The following is a 20,840-nucleotide window of genomic DNA, read 5'->3' as shown; positions in this document are numbered from 1 at the left end:
TTAAACACTTTCAGGATTGTTTTGCGACAAAATTCAATACTTTAGACATTGAAATCGGTATCAGTACGCTTATATTTTGAAAATAAAACTAGGATAGTATTTGTTGTAACCGGAGGCTAAACGATGTTTGTTATTTTGATTTGTGCAGTAACTAAGTCACGTAATAAACCCGACTTTCAGACAGCGGTTAGGTGCTAGAGAATAAGCACGTTTTAATATTAGTAAAAATTACACCAAATCATTTTTTTGCCAAAGAAATACGTTTATTATGTCAACGAGTCGTTTACACAGTGCCCGGAAGGAACAGGCAGCCAGCTGTTATAATCCTGCTGCAAATCGCTAAAATGTAATTTTCAACACCGTGAAGTAATGCAGAGCAGAGCTGGATCAAGAAAGAAAAGCTCTAAAGCTCATTTTCAGAGCACCTGAGAGAGGTAGCCATTAATTCCAAGAGAATTTCTGACATGACGTTTGTTTCATAGGGAATATGGTAGTATTTATTTATCTTTTCTTTTGAAGGAATCCATTTCTCACATGATTTTAAACTGTTTCTCTCACCCCCTTGTCCAACGATAACATGTTTTCCTTGAAAAAAAAAAAAAACAATGATAGAAGGTATATAAGTGCCATTGAAAACCCGCTAAGAGGAGATACAATACAAAAAGGAGTAGATGAAAGAAAGGGAACAAAAAAAGCCCTTCACTGCTACAATAACGTCATCCTCAATAGCTTCGTCCGAACATGGTGTAGTACTGAGCTGGTGCCTTGCCGCAGACACACAGCTGCCCGGGCTGTAGCGTCTTGAGTGGCGTGAAGGGGATGCACAGGCTCTTGGCGCCCATGGACGGTGCTCCTGGCTCCTGGTCCTGATCCCTGATCCACAAAACAAAACTATTAGCACTCAAAAAATGGCAAACAAGGAAAAAAACAAAAGATGTGTACATACTTGGCAGTGGTTTTCTTGATCCAGTCCTCACACTCCATGCCACCACAGAACGGAATCTGGACAATCTGTCACATGAAACGACATGCGTTCAAGGGGTGTTTTTTTTCCAGTTTTTCATCACTTGTAGAAGGATGTGGGTTCGACCCTAGACTATAGTGACTACGTCCTTGAGCAAGACACTGACCCATAATTTGCTCCCTTAGGGCAGCAGCCATCATTGTTTAGAAAGCACTATAAAGTTCCTTTCTAATTAAACATCTTATGAACCAAGTCCAAAAGTGATTTTCTCGAGTCTTGAGTTTCTTGAGTACGTGATACACAAAAAAAAGTCGTTAAAAATGCCCTAGTTGGTGCTTGTTCCTCACCTTGCCAGAGTCCAGCTCCTTCTGGAATTGTTCCATCGAATCTGCAGCCACCATGTGGGTCTTCAGGTCATTTGATGCTCTTTAAAAAAAAAAAAAAAAAAATTGGACAAGTCTCAGAGTAAAGTTTGAAACTTCCTGCTTTTTAACCTCAATATCAATTTCAACCCAATTTGGGCCATTGATCTCGACACATCTAACAAAAAGCATAAAAAACACAAGGAGGCTAAAATTGACTATTGATTGTCAAAACAGGAAGTGGTTCAAAATGTCACCAAGTCTTCATTTCTAAATGCTTGCGAATGGAATGTATTTGATGGCAAAGTTACATCAAGGACCTGTATTTGACACTCAGGGGTCAAATTGGGGTCAAATTGACACTCAGGGGTCAAGTTTGTTCCTTTCCACATTAGCATTAGTTTTTATGGACGCCACTCCTGAGCAGAGTGTTTTGATTGAGCGCTGGCTATATATGTTAACTATCCCTTTAACTGGGGCTTAAATATGGCGATAAAATAAATCCAGCAAGGGTCTTACTCTATTATTTAAGATTGGCAAATAACATTGTGTCCCGATCAATATTTTTGAAAGTCACATGGCACAATTTGAAGCAAGGATCAAGTGAATGCCTTACTTATTGAAAAGGCAGCTCTGAATGTCCTCCAACATGGCAGCCAGTTTCTTCTCCACCTCAGCCTCGGGGATGGTCACCTTCTCGCCGGTGTCTCTTCTGACGGCGACGCACTGCCGCTGCTGCATGTCCTTCGGACCGACCTCCAGACGGATGGGAACGCCCTGTGGGGCAAAGAAACGGCATTCATTTGGATCTATTTGTACTGTAATAAATGTTGAGGTGGAGACTTTGTACCTTGAGCTCCCAGTGGTTGAACTTCCATCCTGGTGAGTAGTTGTCCCGCGTGTCGCTCTTCACTCTGACGTTGGCGGCTTGTAGCCTGTTGACGTATTTGTCGCACTGATCCATCAGCGCGTCCTTTTCCTGTTCTGGCAGCGATGCCGTGATTCCGCACGGAATGATGATAATCTGAGCAACAAGAGAGAGGACATCCATGTATACAAATAGTTTTCAGGAATTGCCAACTGTCAGCCACTAGTTTTGATTAATTTTTGAAAGCTGAATTGCAGGTGAACATTTTTACAAGGTTAAAAAAAAAGCAGGTTTTATGTGCCTGTGACATGTAAAAAGCGAAGCATGGAGAGTCTCTGTTGCTGAAATAGGTGAGTGCAATCAATGATTACTTCTTTATTTTGTATTAAACCTTTTTACTGTGGCTATAGCCCTCAGGGAACTTAGTTTCTTTATTGACAATTGTGCCACGTTGTGCTGTCATGTTGTTAGAAACTGTGACCAGAGGAGAGTAACTATTTTCATATGCCACAAATAAAGACAAGTAGATAAGACGTACTCCCCAGTTCTACATGCAAGTGGCTTGACTTAAAGATAAAGTAGAGCGTCGAGTTTAAACAGTACCTGAAGGCAAGCCACTCTGGGTGGTAGGACCAGCCCCCTGTTGTCTCCATGCACCATGGTAAGGACGCCAATGGTCCTGGTGGTAATGCCCCAGGAGTTCTGGTAGGCCAGCTGCTTCTCACCGGGTTTCTTCGGGTCTTCAAACATGATCTCAAACATTCTGGAGAAGTTCTGACCCAGATGATGGGACGTTGCACCCTGCAGCAGCCAGCAAACACAAATTTAGCATGCCGATTGAGACACACGCCCAGCAAGCTGCAAGGAATAAGACACACCTGGATGGCTCGACCACTTGCGGAGATGAAGGCCTCAACGGTGGTGGTGTAATCTCCTCCGGCGAATTTCTCTTTTTCAGTTTTCCTGCCTTTCACCACAGGGATGGCCATCAGCTCCTCATAAACTCTGGCATAGAGGTCCAGAATTTGGAGTACCTACAAAGCAGAGTAGTGAGAGCTCTGGGAAACTGCCATGTCATTTTCAGTCGAGTGCAACGCAAAACGGCTGACAAAAAATGGCGGCTATTGCTGCTTAATTTAGTTTCCACGCAATATTAATCAGTGGTGTGTCCCGACTAATATTTTTCTTTCCATAGTAGCTCGTTAGGCCAAGTCTGCTTACCTCCTTAGCGGCCTCCTCTTTGGTAGCAAAGGCTGTGTGTCCCTCCTGCCACAAGAACTCACGAGTTCTCAGGAAGGGCTGGGGGTGTTTGAACTCCCACCTCTTGAAGATGGCATATAGGAAACCAAGTTAAGATTTCACATTGCCTAACTTGGATCCACACAAAGCACAAAATGGACAAATTTGTTGACTGACCACAACGTTACACCACTGGTTGAGCTTGATTGGCAGATCTCTATGAGACTGAACCCATTTGGCGTAGGCTGGATACATGACTGAAACATACAATGTGCAAAATAAGTTAAGCGAGACTTTGTATGTACAAAAGCAGAGTGAAAAATTAGCATAAATAAAGGATGTCTGACCTGTCTCGCTGGTGGGTCTGACAGCAATAGGCTCTGCCAGCTCGGTCTTTCCTGAGCGTGTCACCCAAGCAACCTGCAAAACAAGGCAAATGATATATAACAATACTGGAGTTTTTAATTGATAGATTCTATTTTTCTGCTAGCTTACTTCTGGAGCAAAATCCGCAATGTGCGTCTTCTCCTTTTCCAAGGCGGCCTGTGAGACGAACATGGGGAAGTAACAGTTCTCCACGCCCAGCTTCTTGATCTCCCGGTCAAAGAAGTCCTTGATGGCCTCCCAGATGGCGAAGGACCACGGGCGCAGCACGTAACAGCCGCTCACGTCGTAGTACTCGATCATTTCCGCTTTGGTGATCACCTGTTCAGAGTAACCATGCACAGGCATTGTATTTTCGAAGAGATGACCCGATAAATATTGATGTTGTGGTCAGTGAGCGTATTTGAATATACCTGCGAGTACCAGTCTGCCAGGTTCTCCTCTTTCTTAGCTTCTAAGCCCAAACTGAAAAGGATGAAGGTTGTTTCAAACCAAAAGGGAGTGATTTAAAAATAGAAAACACACAGACACACATGCGCTATGAAGGAATGCCCTCACCGCGTTTGCTTTTTGGGTCCTTGACCGTCTCCTGCGCCTCCAGCTCCTCCGGAGGGATCCTTGCCTTGGCTTGCCTTGTCTCCCTTCCCCTTCTTGGCTCCTCCAGCAGCACCTCCTGCTGCACCTCCTCCTCCCTGCTTCTCAGACTTGTTCTCCCTCTCCTTACGGTTCTTGTCTTCACCACCAGCTGCCGCCACCGGTTTGTAGTCTTGCCCGGTGAGCGTCTTATATTTGCTCTTCAGGTCCAGCAATGTCTTCACGGCTTCGTCCACCTTATCCTTAAACAGATTACCCCAATGTGGGTCTTTAAAAAAATGGTTCCCATTGTAACAAAATTCAATACTACTAAAAATAAAAAACAGGGGTGGGATTGTTTATCGTTGTTTTTGCTCTAATGAGCAAAAAAAACAAAAAAACATGATTTAATCAGATTTCCTTACTTTTCCTATCCATTCACACATTGACCTCACCTTAGGAGCTTTTTCGGCTTTTAGCGTCCTGACTAACTCCCCCTGCTGAGCCACCTTCTCAAAAAGGCCAGCGGGAGACACATCGCCACTCTGAACTGGAGCAGGGGCTTTCTGGGCCGGTGCCATTCCGGGTTTGTACTCTTCGCCGGTGGCCTGCTTGTACTCGGCCTTGAGGGAAAGTAGCTGCTTCACTGCAATATCCACTTGGTCCTATGGGAGGACCAAAAAAAATGTAACAAAGCAAAACACGGTAGAGTGAAATATGGATTAAATCGCTCCTTTGAAATTCTAACCTTGGTTTGAAACCTAAATGTAACGAAGAAAAAAAGGGAAGTTTATCCCCAACAAAAGTTTTTTTTTTTTGCATCAAATTTTTTGGGTTGACTTTCATTAGTGCAAGCTGAAATGCATTTAGTTTCAAAGTCTCATTTTAACAGTAATGTGTATACCTTGGGCGCTTTTTGCGACTTGAGTTTCCGCACAAGGTCTCCCTGCTGAGCGACACGCTCGTACAAGCCGGGGGAAGCAGAAGAAAAGGAAGAAGAGGAGCGGGAGGAGCAAGAGGAGGAGGTCACGGCAGACGAAGAAGGTGCAGTGGAAGCAGTGGCCGGGGCCATCCCAGGTTTGTAATCCTGACCCGTCAATTTTTTAAACTCGGCCTTGAGCGCCAGGAGCTGTTTGACTGCCGCGTCGATCTGGTCCTGGTACCGTCAACATATTAGATTGTAGAGGCCGGACAATTGAACGTGAAAGCCGTGCGAGTGAGGAGACGCCGGTTAGGGTGACGACATGACATGACAGCGGCCCAAGGTGAGACAAGTGGCGGTGTGAGAATAGACTTGGTGGACAGATTAGGAGTAGGATGAATACAACCATCGTACTGACTAGAAAATGAATGAATGAATGAATGAATGAATGAATGAATGAATGGATGCATCATGCGTGCCATGCGGACTTAAAAAAAATTAAGGAAAACAGATAAATAAATTAAACAAATAAATATTACAAAATACTTTGTGATTAAAAAAGGACATTAACCTTTGCACTTTATTTCCTTCCTAAAGTTATTTGAAAAGTCAAGCAGTTGTAGCAGGTTTTGTTGTGGGTTCCACTGAAAAAGCGCTGCTGCCAGTTACCTTTGGCGCCTGCTCCGCCTTAAGCTTTCTGACAAGCTCGCCCTGTTGAGAGACGCGAGTATATGGGCACAGAGTGGCATCTCCTGACGAGGAAACTGGAGGTGGGATGGAGGCAGGGGGAGTCATCCCCGGCTTGTAGTCCAATCCAGTCTGTTCCTTGAACTGCGCCTAGAAAGAAATAAAAACAATAAACTCAGGGAAATATTTGGAACAGGATATCATGATTTACAGGATCTATGCATGTCTGGTCCTGAATGGGATATGGTCCATAACGCTCAAGAATAGTGAGGTCTTACTATGTATAAAAGCTTTACCTTGAGGGTAAGAAGCTGCTTCACTGCCTTGTCCACTTCTTCTTTGGCTGCTTTGGCCGCCTTCAGCTGGCGGACAGATTCTCCCTGAGCGACGATGCTCGAGAACAGCTCGCTAATTGTGGCGGGGGAGCTGGTCGAAGAGGCAGCAGCAGGGGGGGCTTTGGCTGCAGGGGCCTGCTAAGAAAACAGGTCAGGACCCAACATTATGTCATGTTGCACATAAAAAGATTTTTTCTAATGTTTGCAACAATGTTTTTTTTTTTTTAAGTCAGTATTTTCCCTTTTACAACATATTTATTTAATCTTTACTTTCACCACTCCTAAAAAACTATTCATACATTTTTTGCTGAACAAAATACAAAAAAAATACCGCTAAAGAGTTAAACATTTGATTTACATTTTTTTTCTTTTTTTTTTAAACATGATTAAGTACCAGATTTTTATTTTCCAATGTGAATTTTTCGCTTTGGTTGGGTTTTGCCATTTCAGGGAATTACATTCTCGTTTAACAAACTGGGCCCTGAACGCTAAAACTAGAACAAAACGGACGCTCACAGTGTTGGTGGGTGGCTTGCTCTTGCCCTTGTCCTTGTCTTTGTCCTTGGACCCAGCAGTGGGCATCTCCTTTACATGACCATCAGGAACGTAGATGAGGACACATGGACTCTCCTTGCAGCTGTTAGGACTGCAGAAGAAAGTTATTATCTTCATCAAATCAATCAATCAATCAAATTTTATTTATATAGCCCTAAATCACCGAAGTCTCAAAGGGCTTCACAGAATGAAAAGAGGTCGTACAAAGACATCTTTTCAGTATAGGGTACACAACAGCATCCCCTGTCAAAGCTCAAACCGTTATGTAATATATTCTTACCTATTCTGGGATTTTTCTGTGAAACTTAATGGGTCACTACTTTTTTTTATGTTGATTTTTTTTTGGCAGCCTTTATAGGCACACCCATTTGATGGAAAATTTCTATGTGGTTTCCCCAGTTGAATTAATTGTTTAATGCCAATACATGTTCATTTAGGCAGTGTCACCTTAAAAATCAACCTCCTCCTCACCTGACAGGCTCGTAGGGCTGGTCACAGATGTAGAATCCTCGCCTCTGGAGCTGAATGATGTCACCTTTCTTCAGAGACTTCAGACAGGGGTCGCCCAGCATTTTCTCCTCACTCTGAGAGATCACAAAGCCCTTTCATAAACAAGTCCATCGCCGCTCAGATAACCCACCCGACGAGCACCTTGCTGTTTTTGTTGATGTAGTCTTTGAAATCGTCGTCCTTGGTGATAACCGCTTTGGTGATGAGGGGCTGGTAGTTGACGCAGATGGTGGGCACGAGGGGAGCGCTAGTGGTCTCCGTTAGCCAGGTGATCTTTGTAGTCTTCTTGTAGTCCTTGTTGTCCAGGTCTAGCCGAGCCTCCATGGACAGGATCTTACCATTGGCCCCTCTGAGCAATGGGGGAAATGAAAAGCCATGATCATATTTCCTGCTTATACTTTGACATATGCACTAAAAAACAGAGTCTGCAACCCACAGCTCAAGAGCCGCATGTGTCGCTTCTATCCTTTTGACTTTGCAAAATATTGGACACTTTATTATAAACTGACAACTGTTTGCATTCTCTTTAGTCAAGCTAATGTTGTACTACATATATAATGTATGTCTACAATGAGGGGTGTCAGATTAATTGCGATCTCCAAATTACAGTCACAGGTAAAGCATGTTAATATAATCTCTAACTTTATGCTTTCTGAAAGATGATTAGATGTATGATTGAATTATTGGGGGCTGTAAAAACAAAGGTCAATCACACCCTGAAGTGGACACTGAATGATTAGCTGTCATTGTGTTCGGCATAGCCTGAGCGACTCCTGTTTTGAGTAGGGCAGAAAGAAGATGTGCCATTTGGTGAGCATGTGAGAGTTGTTGATCTGATAAATTATACATTTAACTTTTAAAATCCCCCGATGGGACATTAGATAAATGTAGAGTGATAGACATTTAAAAAAAAAAAAAAAAGTTTGCTTATTACAGAAGCACCTCAAGTTTAGTCTACCACAGAAATGCAAAGCACCCAGCAGTGGCTCCAGCCAGAGTGAAGGATAGCAACAAAGACGCTAATCTATAATCCACAATAGAATGAGACAATAATAAGAGTGCATACTTGTTGATCTTGGTGATGATGAGATTGCCCCAGTTAATGAAGGTGACCACTTCACCCTCCGTGAACGTCTCAGCATCCGCTCCTTCCACCAGCACTCGGGGTCCGTACCACACTTGCTTCATGCCCACCTCGGCATTCTACATGGAAGACAGAGACTCGAGACATCGAGCCGATGCATGTGCATGTGTGAATGTGAGGAACAAGTGCATACCTTTGGATGTTTGGCAACTTCTTTCATCTCCTCCATAGCCTTGGGAACAGAAACGGGAACCACATACGAGCTGGAGAGAGCCGTGTATCTGGGCGCTACGGGGTCAATGACCTAGCACATGCACACAATAATTGAACAGAAGTTAAACACAGGAGGGAAAAAAATATCTAAATATCCTTCAGAAGGGGCATGAAATGGAACAAACAGATTTAATGAGTGAATCAAGTCTCCATTCCGGGGAAAAAAAAAAAAAAGCAGCTGCTTGCTCAGCCCAACTCGTTTTAGCAACTTAATTCTTTCCAAGCTCTTTAAACAGCATAAAGTCCCCTTCTTGCATCTCACCCAGGGTAAATAGCGGCTAGGCCTCAAGCAGAATGACGAAAGGAGGGTTTTGGGTGAGGTGTTACAGAGGGTGGAGAGAATGTGGCAGAGAGAAGTACCTTCACGCAGCTGACAGGCAGCTTGGAAACACACAAGAGTGAGGAGATGCCGTCACATATGCACACACAAGTAGAGTTGGGAAAAATGTAGCGCAAACTCCAAATCCCAAAAGTAGTACAAGTTTGCTCTCGAGTTTCATTTACATGCATATTTTTGAATAACTGCTAATTATCGGCCTTAAAATGACAAAAACATGTAAAAATACTGTAAATATAGGCTTATACTTCAACATACTTGATTTACGAGTGAAGCAGCCAGCCAAGAAAACAATATGCAGCACACAAAGGACGGAAAACAAAAGAAAATGTGGGATATCAGAGGGTATGATGAAAAAGGTTCTTATGTTATGGGGCTATGGGGGTTGGGAAGGAAATGAAGGGATGAAGCCATGCTAGCTGTCTGACTGAACTCGTCACTAACATTAAAGTCTCCATTTACTCTGGTTTGGGAATCTGTCATCAAAACGCCTTTGTAACAGTTTATTTCTAATTCTTTTCGTCATCATACAAAATCAAAATGGAAAGGTACCTTCTTATTAAAAGCCCAGATCTTGTCCCACTCCATGTTCACCACTGACCTGGATCCACCCTGAAAATAGAGAGATCATTGTTTAGCATCCATTTAGAAATGTGACATGTAATTGCATTTTTTCTTCTCTTTAAAATAATAGCAGTTTGTATTATTTTCAGGCATGTGATTGGACATCTATTAGAGATGTTGTATGTGTTGCCTAGCTGCTGCTTGGCTTTTGTTCAAACGTGAAAAATGACATGTTTCTGATTGTTTGGCCCCTTGGCTGTTGATGCAACTGATGCCAGCTTTAACAGGAAAAGAGTAGTTTGGCATCAAGCAAGAATGTTGAAGTAATACAGCTCCTTTGACAGGCACACATTATATGTCAAAAAGACGCCACGTTTAGGCTGAGTCACTTGTGGAAATGACAGAAATATATGTTGCACTATTTTTTTATTTTTCACAATTTCACAAAGTCTGCAGAATTAATTAAAAAAACATGTATATATTCATGTATATTTCAGAAAACAATGTTATGGTATGGATCTATGTGTATTAAATAATGACACAAGTGTTACTTGTATACAACTCCTGTAAATGATTAGAGTATATAAGTAAAAATATAAAAAGATTTGGCCAATTATTGAAGTAAATTCAAGGGCCATAATCGGACAATTTATTGGTCGGCTCCTCTCAATTTCTTATTTCTTATTAACCTAAAATAACTAAAGCGCCAAAAATGTAAAAGCAAAAATGGGATCATTTAGAAAATTGCACGTACCTGTGCTGCTATAAACTGTTTCAGACCCTCCACGGTCATGCCTCTCCTCAGGACCCCTCTGACTGTGGGGAAGCGAGGGTCGTCCCTAAAAAAAGTGTCACCATGACATCAAGTTGTGCATCATACAAGGTAGACGGAGTAAACCAGTGCAACCTCACCATCCTTCAACGTATCCCTCCTCCACGAACCATGTGAGCTTGCGTTTGGACAGCACTGTATTATTAAGGTTGAGGCGGGAATATTCCCAGATGTACGGCTTCCTGAGGCGCAGCACATCGATGAACCAATAGTACTGCTCGTCACGGTCGTGGTATTCAGTGGTTCTCAGCGCGTGCGTTACATTCTCTAAGCTGTCCACGATGGGGCAGGCAAAGTCATATGTCGGGTAGACCCTGGAAAAGAAAAGAGCCAGGGTGATCAGGTTGGGAATATTCCCAGACAATAAATAGCAAAATTGTTCGATTTTATCCCTTCCAATCATCAGATATAAAATCGACCATTTAGGATTGTGTTTGAGTACTTGTATGTGCTTCCTGTGCGAGGATGGGGGGTGTTCTTGCAGCGGTACACCGTGGGGTCCCGCATGCAGCCGTTGTTGGAGTTCATGTCGATCTTGGCCCTCATGCAGCACATCTGGCCACGCTCGGTGCCGGCTTTCATCTCTGCCCAGAGCTTCATGTTCTGTTCTAAAGCTGGGGAAAAAAAAAAGTATAATTTGTTAATAATTAATTACCGGTAATTTAAATGAATTACTTGAACTGTTATTTTACTCGGTATGTTGGAAGGGGCGAGATGAAGGCACAACAAGGCGTCAGGTATTTATCAATTCTAGGTCCTTAGAAGCAAAAAATAAATAAAAATTGACGTACACAAACATTGCTAAAAGACAATTGGATGCACTTCCCCACTTTATTGGATACATTGTTTAGGTATCGGAACTTGATTTGGTAAAAAAAAATAAAAAAATCAGGTGACTATGGCTCAAGTTTGGATGCAAAAAAATGGGATTGAGACATCCCTATTAAAAAAACAAATACATATAGCCAAAAATATTGTCTGGAGACTAGTGCCTGAAAGGACGTGGAACGTTACCAGAAAAAAAAAAAACAACAACATGACATTTCGTTGCAAATAAATGGTGTGTATGTGTTCCCGACATACTGTTATTCCTGCACTTGGACTCAGTACGCTGCTCCCGCTCCTGCTTCATTTCTTCAGGGGGCGTATCATCGATGTACGCCTTGCCCTCAGTCATCAGCTGCTCAGCCAGCTGCATGATGACGGCAAAGTGGTCGCTGGTGTAGGTGAACTGGTCTGGTCGGATCTGCAGCATAGCCACATCCTCCAGAATCACCTGAGGGGAAGCAAAGGTATGTCATGACGCGCCACCAAAATGTCATTCTTTCTGTTTCGCACCTTTTCAAAGTCCTCCTTCTCTTTCTCCGGGTTGGTGTCGTCAAAACGCATGATGAGCTGGCCTTTAAAGGTGACCTGGTAGTGCTGGTTGAGCAAAGCCGCCTTGGCATGGCCGATGTGCAGATACCTGACAGCCGAGACGAAAAGATAAAAATCGTCCGACAAAGTCCAGTTTTCAGCTTCCCGTGCGAGTCTCACCCGCTGGCTTCAGGTGGGAATCGAACAACCACTTTGCCCATCTCTGCTCCGGGCAAGTCCACAAACTTCCCGACGTCAGCCTTCTTCTCCTTGGCCTCTGACTGACAAGCATATGAGCAAAGCATCACAAATTAATAAATACACAAAGAAAAAAATACAAACACAGAGCATTTATACCGCCTATAATTGCTTACATTGGACCTGGTTGGTGGCACTTTCTTGCTGGTGTATTTGTTATCCAAAGTAGTAAAGGGAACCTGAGAACTCAGGAAGGAGAACCAGCGACTGACGTGGCTGAAAGTGTTGTCCTTGTTAGGCCAGTCACTATGACCTTGAGAGGACAAACCACCACAATAAGCATTTTGCTCAAAACTCAACGGAATTGTGTAATTGAAAAGACTCACTTTTGAGGGCGGCCCACACAGACAGGTCAGCCAGGGTCAGGGCATGGCCCACTAAGAAGGTTCTCAAAGACAGGGCGTGGTCCAGCTCGGCCAAAGATGTGTTCAAATCAGGCTTGCCGCAAAGACGGCGAACGCTGAATTCCAGCCAGTGATCCACCTGTAATTAAATATAAAGTTATGTTCAATATATCGAACAGTTCCACTCTCAAGTTTACTCATTGAATTTTGTTAAAACATAATGTGTAAATGACTTAAAGGACACTATTACATATGTAAAGTACATATAATATTATGTATCTGTGAATTAAATGGCAGCGAGCGTTTGATGACCTTAAATGGTAATCGAGTGGGCTAATGCTCACGGTTAGTATAGGGAAATTGTGTTGGCATCTCGAAATTCATATGTACACAGAAAATCATAAATAATTAGTGAATAGTTATATCCACTCACTGCAGCTCACATTCAACCTTAGTAGATTGCAGGAAAAAAATGGGGCTTTGGTGGGTGGGGGTTCTCTTAATTATTCAATGTAATATTTGATAGGATAATAAAGATTTTAAAAATTTGATTGTGACAGTCCTGCTATAATTCAATTCCCCAATCAAGCGCCTACCTTCAATTTAATAAATTCTTGCTTGGTTCCCGTTTATTCGCATTGAAATTTTCAATTCCATAAATTCACACAATTTTGCAAGCGTACACGCACCTCAGTCTGCTCCATCAGGTTGGCGCCATAGAGTCCGAGAGCCGGCGCCACCCGCGCCAGGTATCGGCTGATGGAATTCACGTCATTGAACTGGATGGCACTGCGGGGACGACAACAAATAGCTTTTAACCTCATGCACGAGGAAGAGCTTGTTGAAGAGGTTGTCCTACTTACTCAGAGACATGAAGGCGGGTGTCCTTGCCTTCCTCCACTGACAGCTGCACGCTTCCTTTCACATGCTCGGCGGTCAGGAGGGCTCCTGAAGAGACAGGATGAGTTCAATGTAAAACAACCACGCATTCGCCTTGAGCATTCAGAAGTTTGCATGACATTGAGATGCATGCTTATTTGCCATCACAGTTGCCATTTTCTACGTGATTGCATTATATTTATAAGTTACTTGTATTTTTTTTCTGCGAGCACTTCACGTCTGTAACCATGACAAAACTGTTGCGTTCTCTCATTCTAATGAAAAACCGGCAGAATGAATCTTTGTGATCTGTAATCTTGCATCAGCATGCAGTACCAATTCAAAATCTCTGTCGCTGTTTAGCCGCTTTCCGAAATAATGCTTAGACCTTAAGTCACATAACTTAATATGTTAAATAAGGGGCTTTTGCAATACAGTATTAGTACAAATGGACAATTAATGCGGGGATTTCGTTACAACCATCAATTCGATCGTTAGGGCTCCATCGAGGTTGCGCTGATGCAACACACAAGAAATATTCCGCGTCACTTGCAAGTTCATTTCGGGTTAAAACTCATATATTGAATGAAGAAGCACCGTGCGTAGATTTGACCACAATTTGATTAGAATGTTTGAGGTGATTGGCATAAAGTTGCAACAAATATTCGATAGTGTAGTCGCTTGTTTTGAGTGCCACGACGGCAGGACCACTCACTCGCGTAAACGCCCCACTTAAGCATGCTCAAGCACGACTTAAACTCATAACCAAGATCAGTGTTTGGAATCTTTAAAATTCCTTTTCCAGGCTTGGTTGGGAAAAAACAGCATGCACTAATTTACCTTATTAACTTTAGTACAATAGCTATCTAAATGGCCTATGAATTAATATCTGCAAATAAAAATAACAAAAATAGAGCCGAGTACAAACGAGTCTCCATGGCCACTTGAGAGGTTGTGTTTTTATACCACTGCACTGGTTGACACGTAACCCTGCTAATAGCTAGTTAGCACCTAAGCTAACAGTTACACACGGATATTATTGCTTTGAAAACTCAACCGGAAGTTGCCACTCACCTAAAGGTGGGTTGCTAGTGTTGACAATTAGGTTTAACGCCATGATGTGAGATTTATGGCCTCTCTGTGTAAAAAAAGAGCCAACAGTTCCTAAATCTACTATCAGTCAATGTAAACCCGACTAGATCGTCCACACTCAACTGCAAGAGGAGCGTGGAGACTGCAAGCCTGCTTATTCGTAATTTAGTTGGGCGACAGGTCTGCAACGATTACAGCTCTTTACTGCCACTTGACGGTGCATCGGGAATTGCAGTGGATGACAAAACATTAATTTACGACTCAAAATGAACAATTGTACACATTTTACAATCGCACTTGGACCTTTTGAATCTCATTTACTAAGAATCTGACCTGTTTTTACTTTTAAAAAATATATTTTGAACCTTGAGCACAAGTTTTCACCGCTTCTGCTGCTACACTAGGAAGAAAACTGCATTTGTGACGAGTTTCTACCCGGACTCATATTTCTGGTGCAAGTATTTTGGTTTATTATTCTAAGTTTCTACCCGGTGTTATATCTCAAGCAGACATTATTCTTCCTCTCCTCCCCTCTCATGGATGTTTGTAAATTTGATTAAAATCTATACAGCCGATACTTTATTATCTCCACACCTGTTGCGGATCTTTAAGGTAAAACATATACGCGAACCTTTTAATTTCCAATTACAAACTTAACCGCCGCTTAATGGTCATTTTGTTATGGATTTGTACAACCGCATGTACAATAGAAATGACAAAAAAAAAAAAATGTAAAAACGTTGAGAAGGCAGACTATTCGGAATATGTACTTTAGACGTATTTATGTATCTGTTTATTATGCCATAGAAATCTCTAAATTTTTGAAATTCACCTGTCGTGTGATTAACCAATGATAGTATTGGTCTGTCGGCTCTATTGATGTTTATTTTCGTTATATTTTTATATTCTTATTTCTGCATAAATATTTTACATATTTATGTTATTTTAAATAATAGGACAGCAGTACTGTGGTAACAACAACAGTAATTAATCTCAGTAATTATTTCTCATATTTAAGACTTTTCAAAGAATGATTCAATCAAATGTAATTTGATTAATTTATTCTCTTTACCACTGAAATAAAAGCTAAAACATTAATTCAAAAGGACTTATTTTGCACCCTTCAATAAAATCAAGGGAATTTTTATACACACACATATATGTACATATATATATACGTATATATATATGTATATATATATATATATATATATATATATATATATATATATATATATATATATATATATATATATATATTAGAGAGGGAGTACGTACCATCAAATTTACAGCCTTTTTAAATTTTTTGAATATTTGCTTTGACTGTTTAGTGTGCGCAGATATGTCTCGGGAGAGTCAACACGGCAAATGGTGCGTCTCCAGCAGCGAGGAGGACGACGATGAACTTCCCCCATCCGAGACGTCATCTAACCCCCCCCAAGCGACTGTGTCCAATCACGTTTCACTTTCCTCTGCCGTCCCTGAAGTAGACTCTGCCACTGCGGAGGTGAAACCTGAACCACCTCCATTACCTGCGCTTGTGGTCGGTTCTGAGGCCAGACAGCAGGCCGCAAAGAACCAGACGCAGCCCGTCAAGTACGAGTCATCTCCGTCTTTAGCCGGGAAAAGAAAGCTGGACGCGATAGACGGCTCCGGCTGGGCGCTCTCCGACAGCGATGATGATGACGATGCAAAGAAGAGTGACGCGCCAGCGATGAAGAAGGCTCCCAGTCCTAAACGCAAGAAAGTGGCGGCCGAACGCCCTCCCAGCCCCCACGGACGCGTTTACTACATCGACGAACCCGACGACTTCTTCGAGTCCAGCCTTCCCTGCCTAGACGACATGTTTAGGTTCTACCTCAACAAGGTGACGGGACTGGACAGGAAGTACAACACTGGTGCACTGCACATCAGAGGTGAGAGGAAGTTCTTCCAAAACTTACAAGGTTCACAAAATGTTTGTTTTTTTCCTGCAGACATCCTCTCGCCATTATTCGGCACTTTAAAAGAATCCGTTCAGGTGAGCTATCAACCCGATAAGGAAATTATGTATTTTTTTTACGTTTTTTTCCAAAATACATTTAATGCTCTCTTGTTGGGAACAGTTTAACTACTGCTTTGACCTGGCGTGGATGGTTCAACAATACCCTGCAGAATTCAGGTGAGTTCATGTCACAAAGATGCAGGGCTGCGCAATGACATTTAAAAATGAGCTGAATTGAAGATTTGCACATGTTTATCAAGTATCAGAAAAAGCTATAAGTTTACATTAAAACTCTGCTCAATTCAGTCTACATTATTGTTGTTATTATCATCCAGCACTACAAATCAAAGCCCATCTATCATGGCAAATTTTTCTGACGTTTTCTCGCGGTGTTTCCTCCCAGGGATCGTCCGGTCCTGATTGTCCACGGGGACAAGCGGGAGGCCAAGGCTCGACTGGTGCAGCAGGCGCAACCCTTCCCTCATATTCGCTTCTGCCAGGTATTCATACCAATTTAAATGGATTTGACTTTTGAAAAACAACAAAAAGACATTTATTTGAGGCGAGGTGTTTTGCATCTCAACATGATGATGTTGTCAGCAGGAAATTGAGGACGATAACAAAATTAACATTTATATGAAGCAGTTTTCATTACAATCCGATTGATTAATCGGTTGGCCGAGTAAATTAGCTCTTTCAATCATTGGCCAAAAATAAATAAACTAAAACTAAACTAAAATACTAAATCAACTGAATGAATGATATTTGGTAATCATTTTTATTTATTTTAACATAAAATGATGCTTGGGCGCGTACCAAAACCAAGTATTAGTGTCAAGGCTGATATCAACCTTATTTAAAAGTATTGGTTCTAAATTTTACACTCAGGAAATAGAAATTTGGATATTGAAAATGTGGCAATTTGTTACAGCTTTAAGGAATTGTGCTATTGAAATGTATAGTTCTGTACATACATACACACACACACACACACACACACACACATACTATATATATATATATATATATATATATATATATATATATATATATATAGTAAATCTCCCAATATAGCATTTTTCTTGACACTTACATGAAAATAAAGGTAATATGGATGTATTGGATAGATACCAATACTCATTTCTAACATGTATTATTAATTTAAGGATAACAAAGTAGATTTCAGTAAAGAAAATATGTCTTTTTAAAACAATGGTTATCATAACACCCAATCAATTAAATGTCTTGCATTCAAAGCATTTGAAATGAATGGAATCTTCTAAACATGACTAATGATGAATATTTTTCCCTGACAGGCTAAACTGGACATCGCGTTTGGGACGCATCACACGTACGAATGACTCACCATCAGTGGACCTTCCTGGCCTACTGCATTTGTGATTTTGATTAGTGGATGGATTCATTGCAGGAAGATGATGCTGCTGTGGTACGAGGAGGGCTTCCGAGTCATCATCCTCACCTCCAACCTCATCCGTGCCGACTGGTACCAGAAGACGCAGGGGTGCGTCCAGTTCGCCGCACGTAGAACTTGAGTGGCCGCTCCTTAATCCCGACCCAATCTTTAACCAGAATGTGGATCAGTCCTCTGTTTCCACGGTTACCAAAAGGAAGCAGCCACACTTGCGGCGAGTCGGCCACCTTTTTCAAACGGGACCTTCTGGAATATTTGACGTCCTATCGGGCGCCCGAGCTGGAAGAGTGGATCCAGCGGATCCGAGAGCACGACCTCTCGGAAACCAGGCGCGTCTTGTTGCTGAAATACACGCATGCATTCGCATAGAGGCGATTATTTGAGGAACAACTGGCTGTTAGATCAAGTTTGTAAATAAAGTGATGCCACTATTTGAGTTGTCATCCACATTATGCTCTGTGTGTGGTCAGGGTCTATCTGGTGGGCTCTACTCCAGGCAGATACGTTGGGCAAGACATGGAGCGCTGGGGCCACCTGAGGCTCAGGAAGGTAAATTAAAAAAAAAAAAAAGTGTTTTGATTTTTGCCCTCAACATCCCTCTCGGATTTGCAGTTGCTTCACGAGCATACCAGCTGCATCCCCGGTGATGAACTGTGGCCCGTGGTGGGCCAGTTTTCCAGCATTGGTTCCATGGGGATAGACAAGACCAAGTGGCTGGCGGGGGAGTTTCAGCGCACCCTCACCACGCTGGGAAAATCGTCTCTTCGGCCAGACCCCCCCGTTCACTTGGTACATTCCGTCACCGCGCAAAACTTTTCATAATTGAAATTCGAACTGATATTTCCTATGGCTCTTGTAACAAATATTTACATGAGTAAAGTCCTGGAAATTTACAAAGTAACAATTGACACCTCTGCAGTTTAATACTTTCCTTTTCTTTTACAGTTGTATCCATCAGTGGATGACGTCAGGACGAGTTTAGAGGGATATCCCGGTGAGCCATTGTTTTTTTTGTTGCATTTATCGCGAGATTATTTTGATTTGAGGTATTTATTGAGTTTTTTCTCGATGACTAGCCGGGGGCTCGCTTCCTTACAGCATCCAGACAGCGCAGAAGCAACTCTGGCTCCATGCCTACTTTCAGTACGTTCTCCCACGTTCATTTCTTGCACTAAATGATATTGTAATCATTCTAGATTTTCAATACCACTTTTGTATCAGCATGAGTACTCAAGTAGTCTGATCCCACAATGATACTTGGTATCGGTATTCAATGCCAATATATATCGAGGGGGTGCACGTATGTATGTGTGTGCAGCCGATGGCAAGCAGATGCAACCGGGAGGACTCACGCCATGCCCCACATCAAGACATACATGAGGGTATCACCTGATTTTACTCAGCTCGCGTGGTTCCTCGTCACCAGGTTGGTGTATACGTGAGTTTTGGCGCAGATGTTTTAGGTGTGCATTTGATTGATTTATTTATGTATTTATGTTGACATTATTTAGAGGAGTGGTTAAATATTTTTGCAGCCAAGTACCCCTAACCAGCTATTTTTTAGGGATAAAGAAAAGATTGAAAGATTTGCATCATAGTAGTATGTCTAGGTGTAATTTATTTAGCAACTCCAGAAAATAGTTCATGTAACATTTGTTTCATTTGTGACTCGTCTACCAGAAAAATCTGATGTATGCAAAGTTTTGCAAACGAATAACAATAACACAATTTAGCAATATGTTGCCTCATGTTTCAATACATTGGCTCTTAGTTTGAAAATAATTGAAACTGTTCCTGTCAGCATATTAAAAAAAAACATTTGTGTCATGTGATTAAAAAGCCTTACTACAAATCCTCCGCTGCCACCTAAAGGACTTAAGTGGAATAGCCTTTTTTTTTTTAAAACGATAATTTATCACCTTTTTTTTACAGTGCCAATCTATCCAAAGCAGCATGGGGTGCTCTGGAGAAGAACAACACACAAGTGATGGTTCGATCATACGAGCTCGGGGTCCTCTATGTCCCTTCAGCTTTTGTAAGGACACAGAGAACTGCAATAAAATGGTAGTATTTTGAAAGAATATATTGACCTTTTTCTTCTTGCAGAACATGAAAACTTTCCCAGTTAGGAAAAATCCGTTTCCTGTCTCATCGTCATCCTCCGGTTTCCCAGTGCCATTTGATCTACCACCAACACGCTACACAGCCAAAGGTAAAAAACCGAAGGCCAAATTCGAATACCCCAAACTTCTATCAAATGTGTGTATGCATGTCAAATTATAAAAAATGCCTATAAATGAAGTTATGTTCTTTTTTTTTTTTTAACCTACAGATCAACCTTGGATCTGGAACATTCCATACAACCAGGCTCCAGACACACACGGCAACGTTTGGGTTCCCTCCTAAAAATGCACACTTACAATATTGTGAAGTTATATTTGTACTTGACACTACCACATATCAGTCTGTTATAAGCTTTTTCACTTTTTCTTATTTTTGTACTGTAGACAAAAAAATGTTAGCTCAACATATGACATGAGCGTTTTGTTGTTTTTTTAAATATTCCAAAAATGCATTAAACTTTGGTTCATTTTAAATGATGGCAGCACCATTAAAGATGCCCCCACATACATCTTATTATTCCTAAACGCCAATAATCACCGCAGTAGTCACTTTTGCACTTGTAAAATTACGTGAGTGAGTTGACCAAGCCAGTGTCATTTGTAATGATGAAAAGTGTTGTTGATAGCCCTGTGGGCCCCTCGTCATGATGCTGGGCCCCCCAGTTTGAAAATGGTATTGCTGTACACTCGTAGAAACTTGTCAACACTTTGACAATGTCGTTTGTTATCATACATACTTTGACTTAATAATTCACTTGACAAATAATTGAAAAAAAAAGAACTAAAACGAAATAAAGTACAAACTTGTTCTAAAGTTTAATTCATTAACTTTACAAAAATGAGCATATATGGAATAAAAAGACACTCGAAAAACGAAATAAAC

The 20,840-nt window shown here is 41.7% G+C and overlaps 2 protein-coding genes across 6 annotated transcripts; one reads left to right on the top strand and one right to left on the bottom strand.

Moving 5' to 3' along the window:
- Positions 1-470: 470 nt before the first annotated feature.
- eprs1 (glutamyl-prolyl-tRNA synthetase 1) lies at positions 471-14,557 on the bottom strand. Of its 3 annotated transcripts, none has more exons than XM_088413118.1 (34): positions 14,401-14,557; positions 13,311-13,395; positions 13,137-13,236; positions 12,430-12,586; positions 12,220-12,356; positions 12,026-12,126; positions 11,828-11,954; positions 11,573-11,765; positions 10,932-11,103; positions 10,570-10,803; positions 10,412-10,496; positions 9,646-9,705; positions 8,677-8,787; positions 8,466-8,602; positions 7,541-7,748; positions 7,361-7,473; positions 6,851-6,980; positions 6,296-6,472; positions 5,982-6,149; positions 5,295-5,546; positions 4,846-5,055; positions 4,376-4,653; positions 4,231-4,282; positions 3,929-4,138; positions 3,781-3,853; positions 3,611-3,690; positions 3,416-3,517; positions 3,073-3,228; positions 2,798-2,995; positions 2,177-2,350; positions 1,943-2,103; positions 1,312-1,390; positions 947-1,011; positions 471-873 (listed from the first exon to the last, which is right to left on the bottom strand). In XM_088413118.1, exons 1-34 carry the CDS (start codon positions 14,441-14,443, stop codon positions 723-725), a joined length of 4,779 nt encoding a protein of 1,592 aa, XP_088269244.1. In that variant the 5' UTR covers positions 14,444-14,557; the 3' UTR covers positions 471-722. The 3 variants fall into 3 exon arrangements, with proteins under 3 accessions (XP_088269244.1, XP_088269245.1, XP_088269246.1); XM_088413119.1 differs by having other exon boundaries at positions 6,296-6,469; XM_088413120.1 differs by lacking the exon at positions 5,295-5,546.
- tdp1 (tyrosyl-DNA phosphodiesterase 1) lies at positions 13,323-20,729 on the top strand. Of its 3 annotated transcripts, none has more exons than XM_088413123.1 (16): positions 13,323-13,419; positions 15,759-16,334; positions 16,395-16,438; positions 16,524-16,579; positions 16,806-16,902; positions 17,719-17,753; positions 17,832-17,924; positions 17,993-18,163; positions 18,305-18,383; positions 18,447-18,623; positions 18,780-18,828; positions 18,911-18,977; positions 19,153-19,260; positions 19,767-19,869; positions 19,941-20,046; positions 20,167-20,729. In XM_088413123.1, exons 2-16 carry the CDS (start codon positions 15,761-15,763, stop codon positions 20,238-20,240), a joined length of 1,833 nt encoding a protein of 610 aa, XP_088269249.1. In that variant the 5' UTR covers positions 13,323-13,419; positions 15,759-15,760; the 3' UTR covers positions 20,241-20,729. The 3 variants fall into 3 exon arrangements, with proteins under 3 accessions (XP_088269249.1, XP_088269247.1, XP_088269248.1); XM_088413121.1 differs by lacking the exon at positions 13,323-13,419 and adding an exon at positions 14,914-15,030; XM_088413122.1 differs by lacking the exon at positions 13,323-13,419 and adding an exon at positions 14,921-15,030 and having other exon boundaries at positions 15,750-16,334.
- Positions 20,730-20,840: the final 111 nt, after the last annotated feature.

The sequence above is a fragment of the Hippichthys cyanospilos genome, chromosome 4 (genome assembly GCF_059441005.1).
Source record: "Hippichthys cyanospilos isolate Australia breed blue-spotted pipefish chromosome 4, RoL_Hcya_1.0, whole genome shotgun sequence".
Taxonomy (NCBI): Eukaryota; Metazoa; Chordata; class Actinopteri; order Syngnathiformes; family Syngnathidae; genus Hippichthys; species Hippichthys cyanospilos.
This window is presented reverse-complemented; position numbering and strand designations above follow the sequence as displayed.

Excerpts from the sequence above, each read along its gene's own strand:
- eprs1 (XM_088413118.1), bottom strand. The coding sequence starts at position 14,443 with ATGGCGTTAAACCTAATTGTCAACACTAGCAACCCACCTTTAG. Across the intron at positions 13,396-14,400 it reads CACTAGCAACCCACCTTTAG|GAGCCCTCCTGACCGCCGAG; the intron begins GTGAGTGGCAAC and ends CTGTCTCTTCAG. Across the intron at positions 1,012-1,311 it reads AGGAGCTGGACTCTGGCAAG|ATTGTCCAGATTCCGTTCTG; the intron begins GTGAGGAACAAG and ends TTCATGTGACAG.
- tdp1 (XM_088413123.1), top strand. The coding sequence starts at position 15,761 with ATGTCTCGGGAGAGTCAACACGGCAAATGGTGCGTCTCCAGCAGCGAG. Across the intron at positions 18,978-19,152 it reads TGGCTCCATGCCTACTTTCA|CCGATGGCAAGCAGATGCAA; the intron begins GTACGTTCTCCC and ends ATGTGTGTGCAG. Across the intron at positions 19,261-19,766 it reads GCGTGGTTCCTCGTCACCAG|TGCCAATCTATCCAAAGCAG; the intron begins GTTGGTGTATAC and ends TTTTTTTTACAG.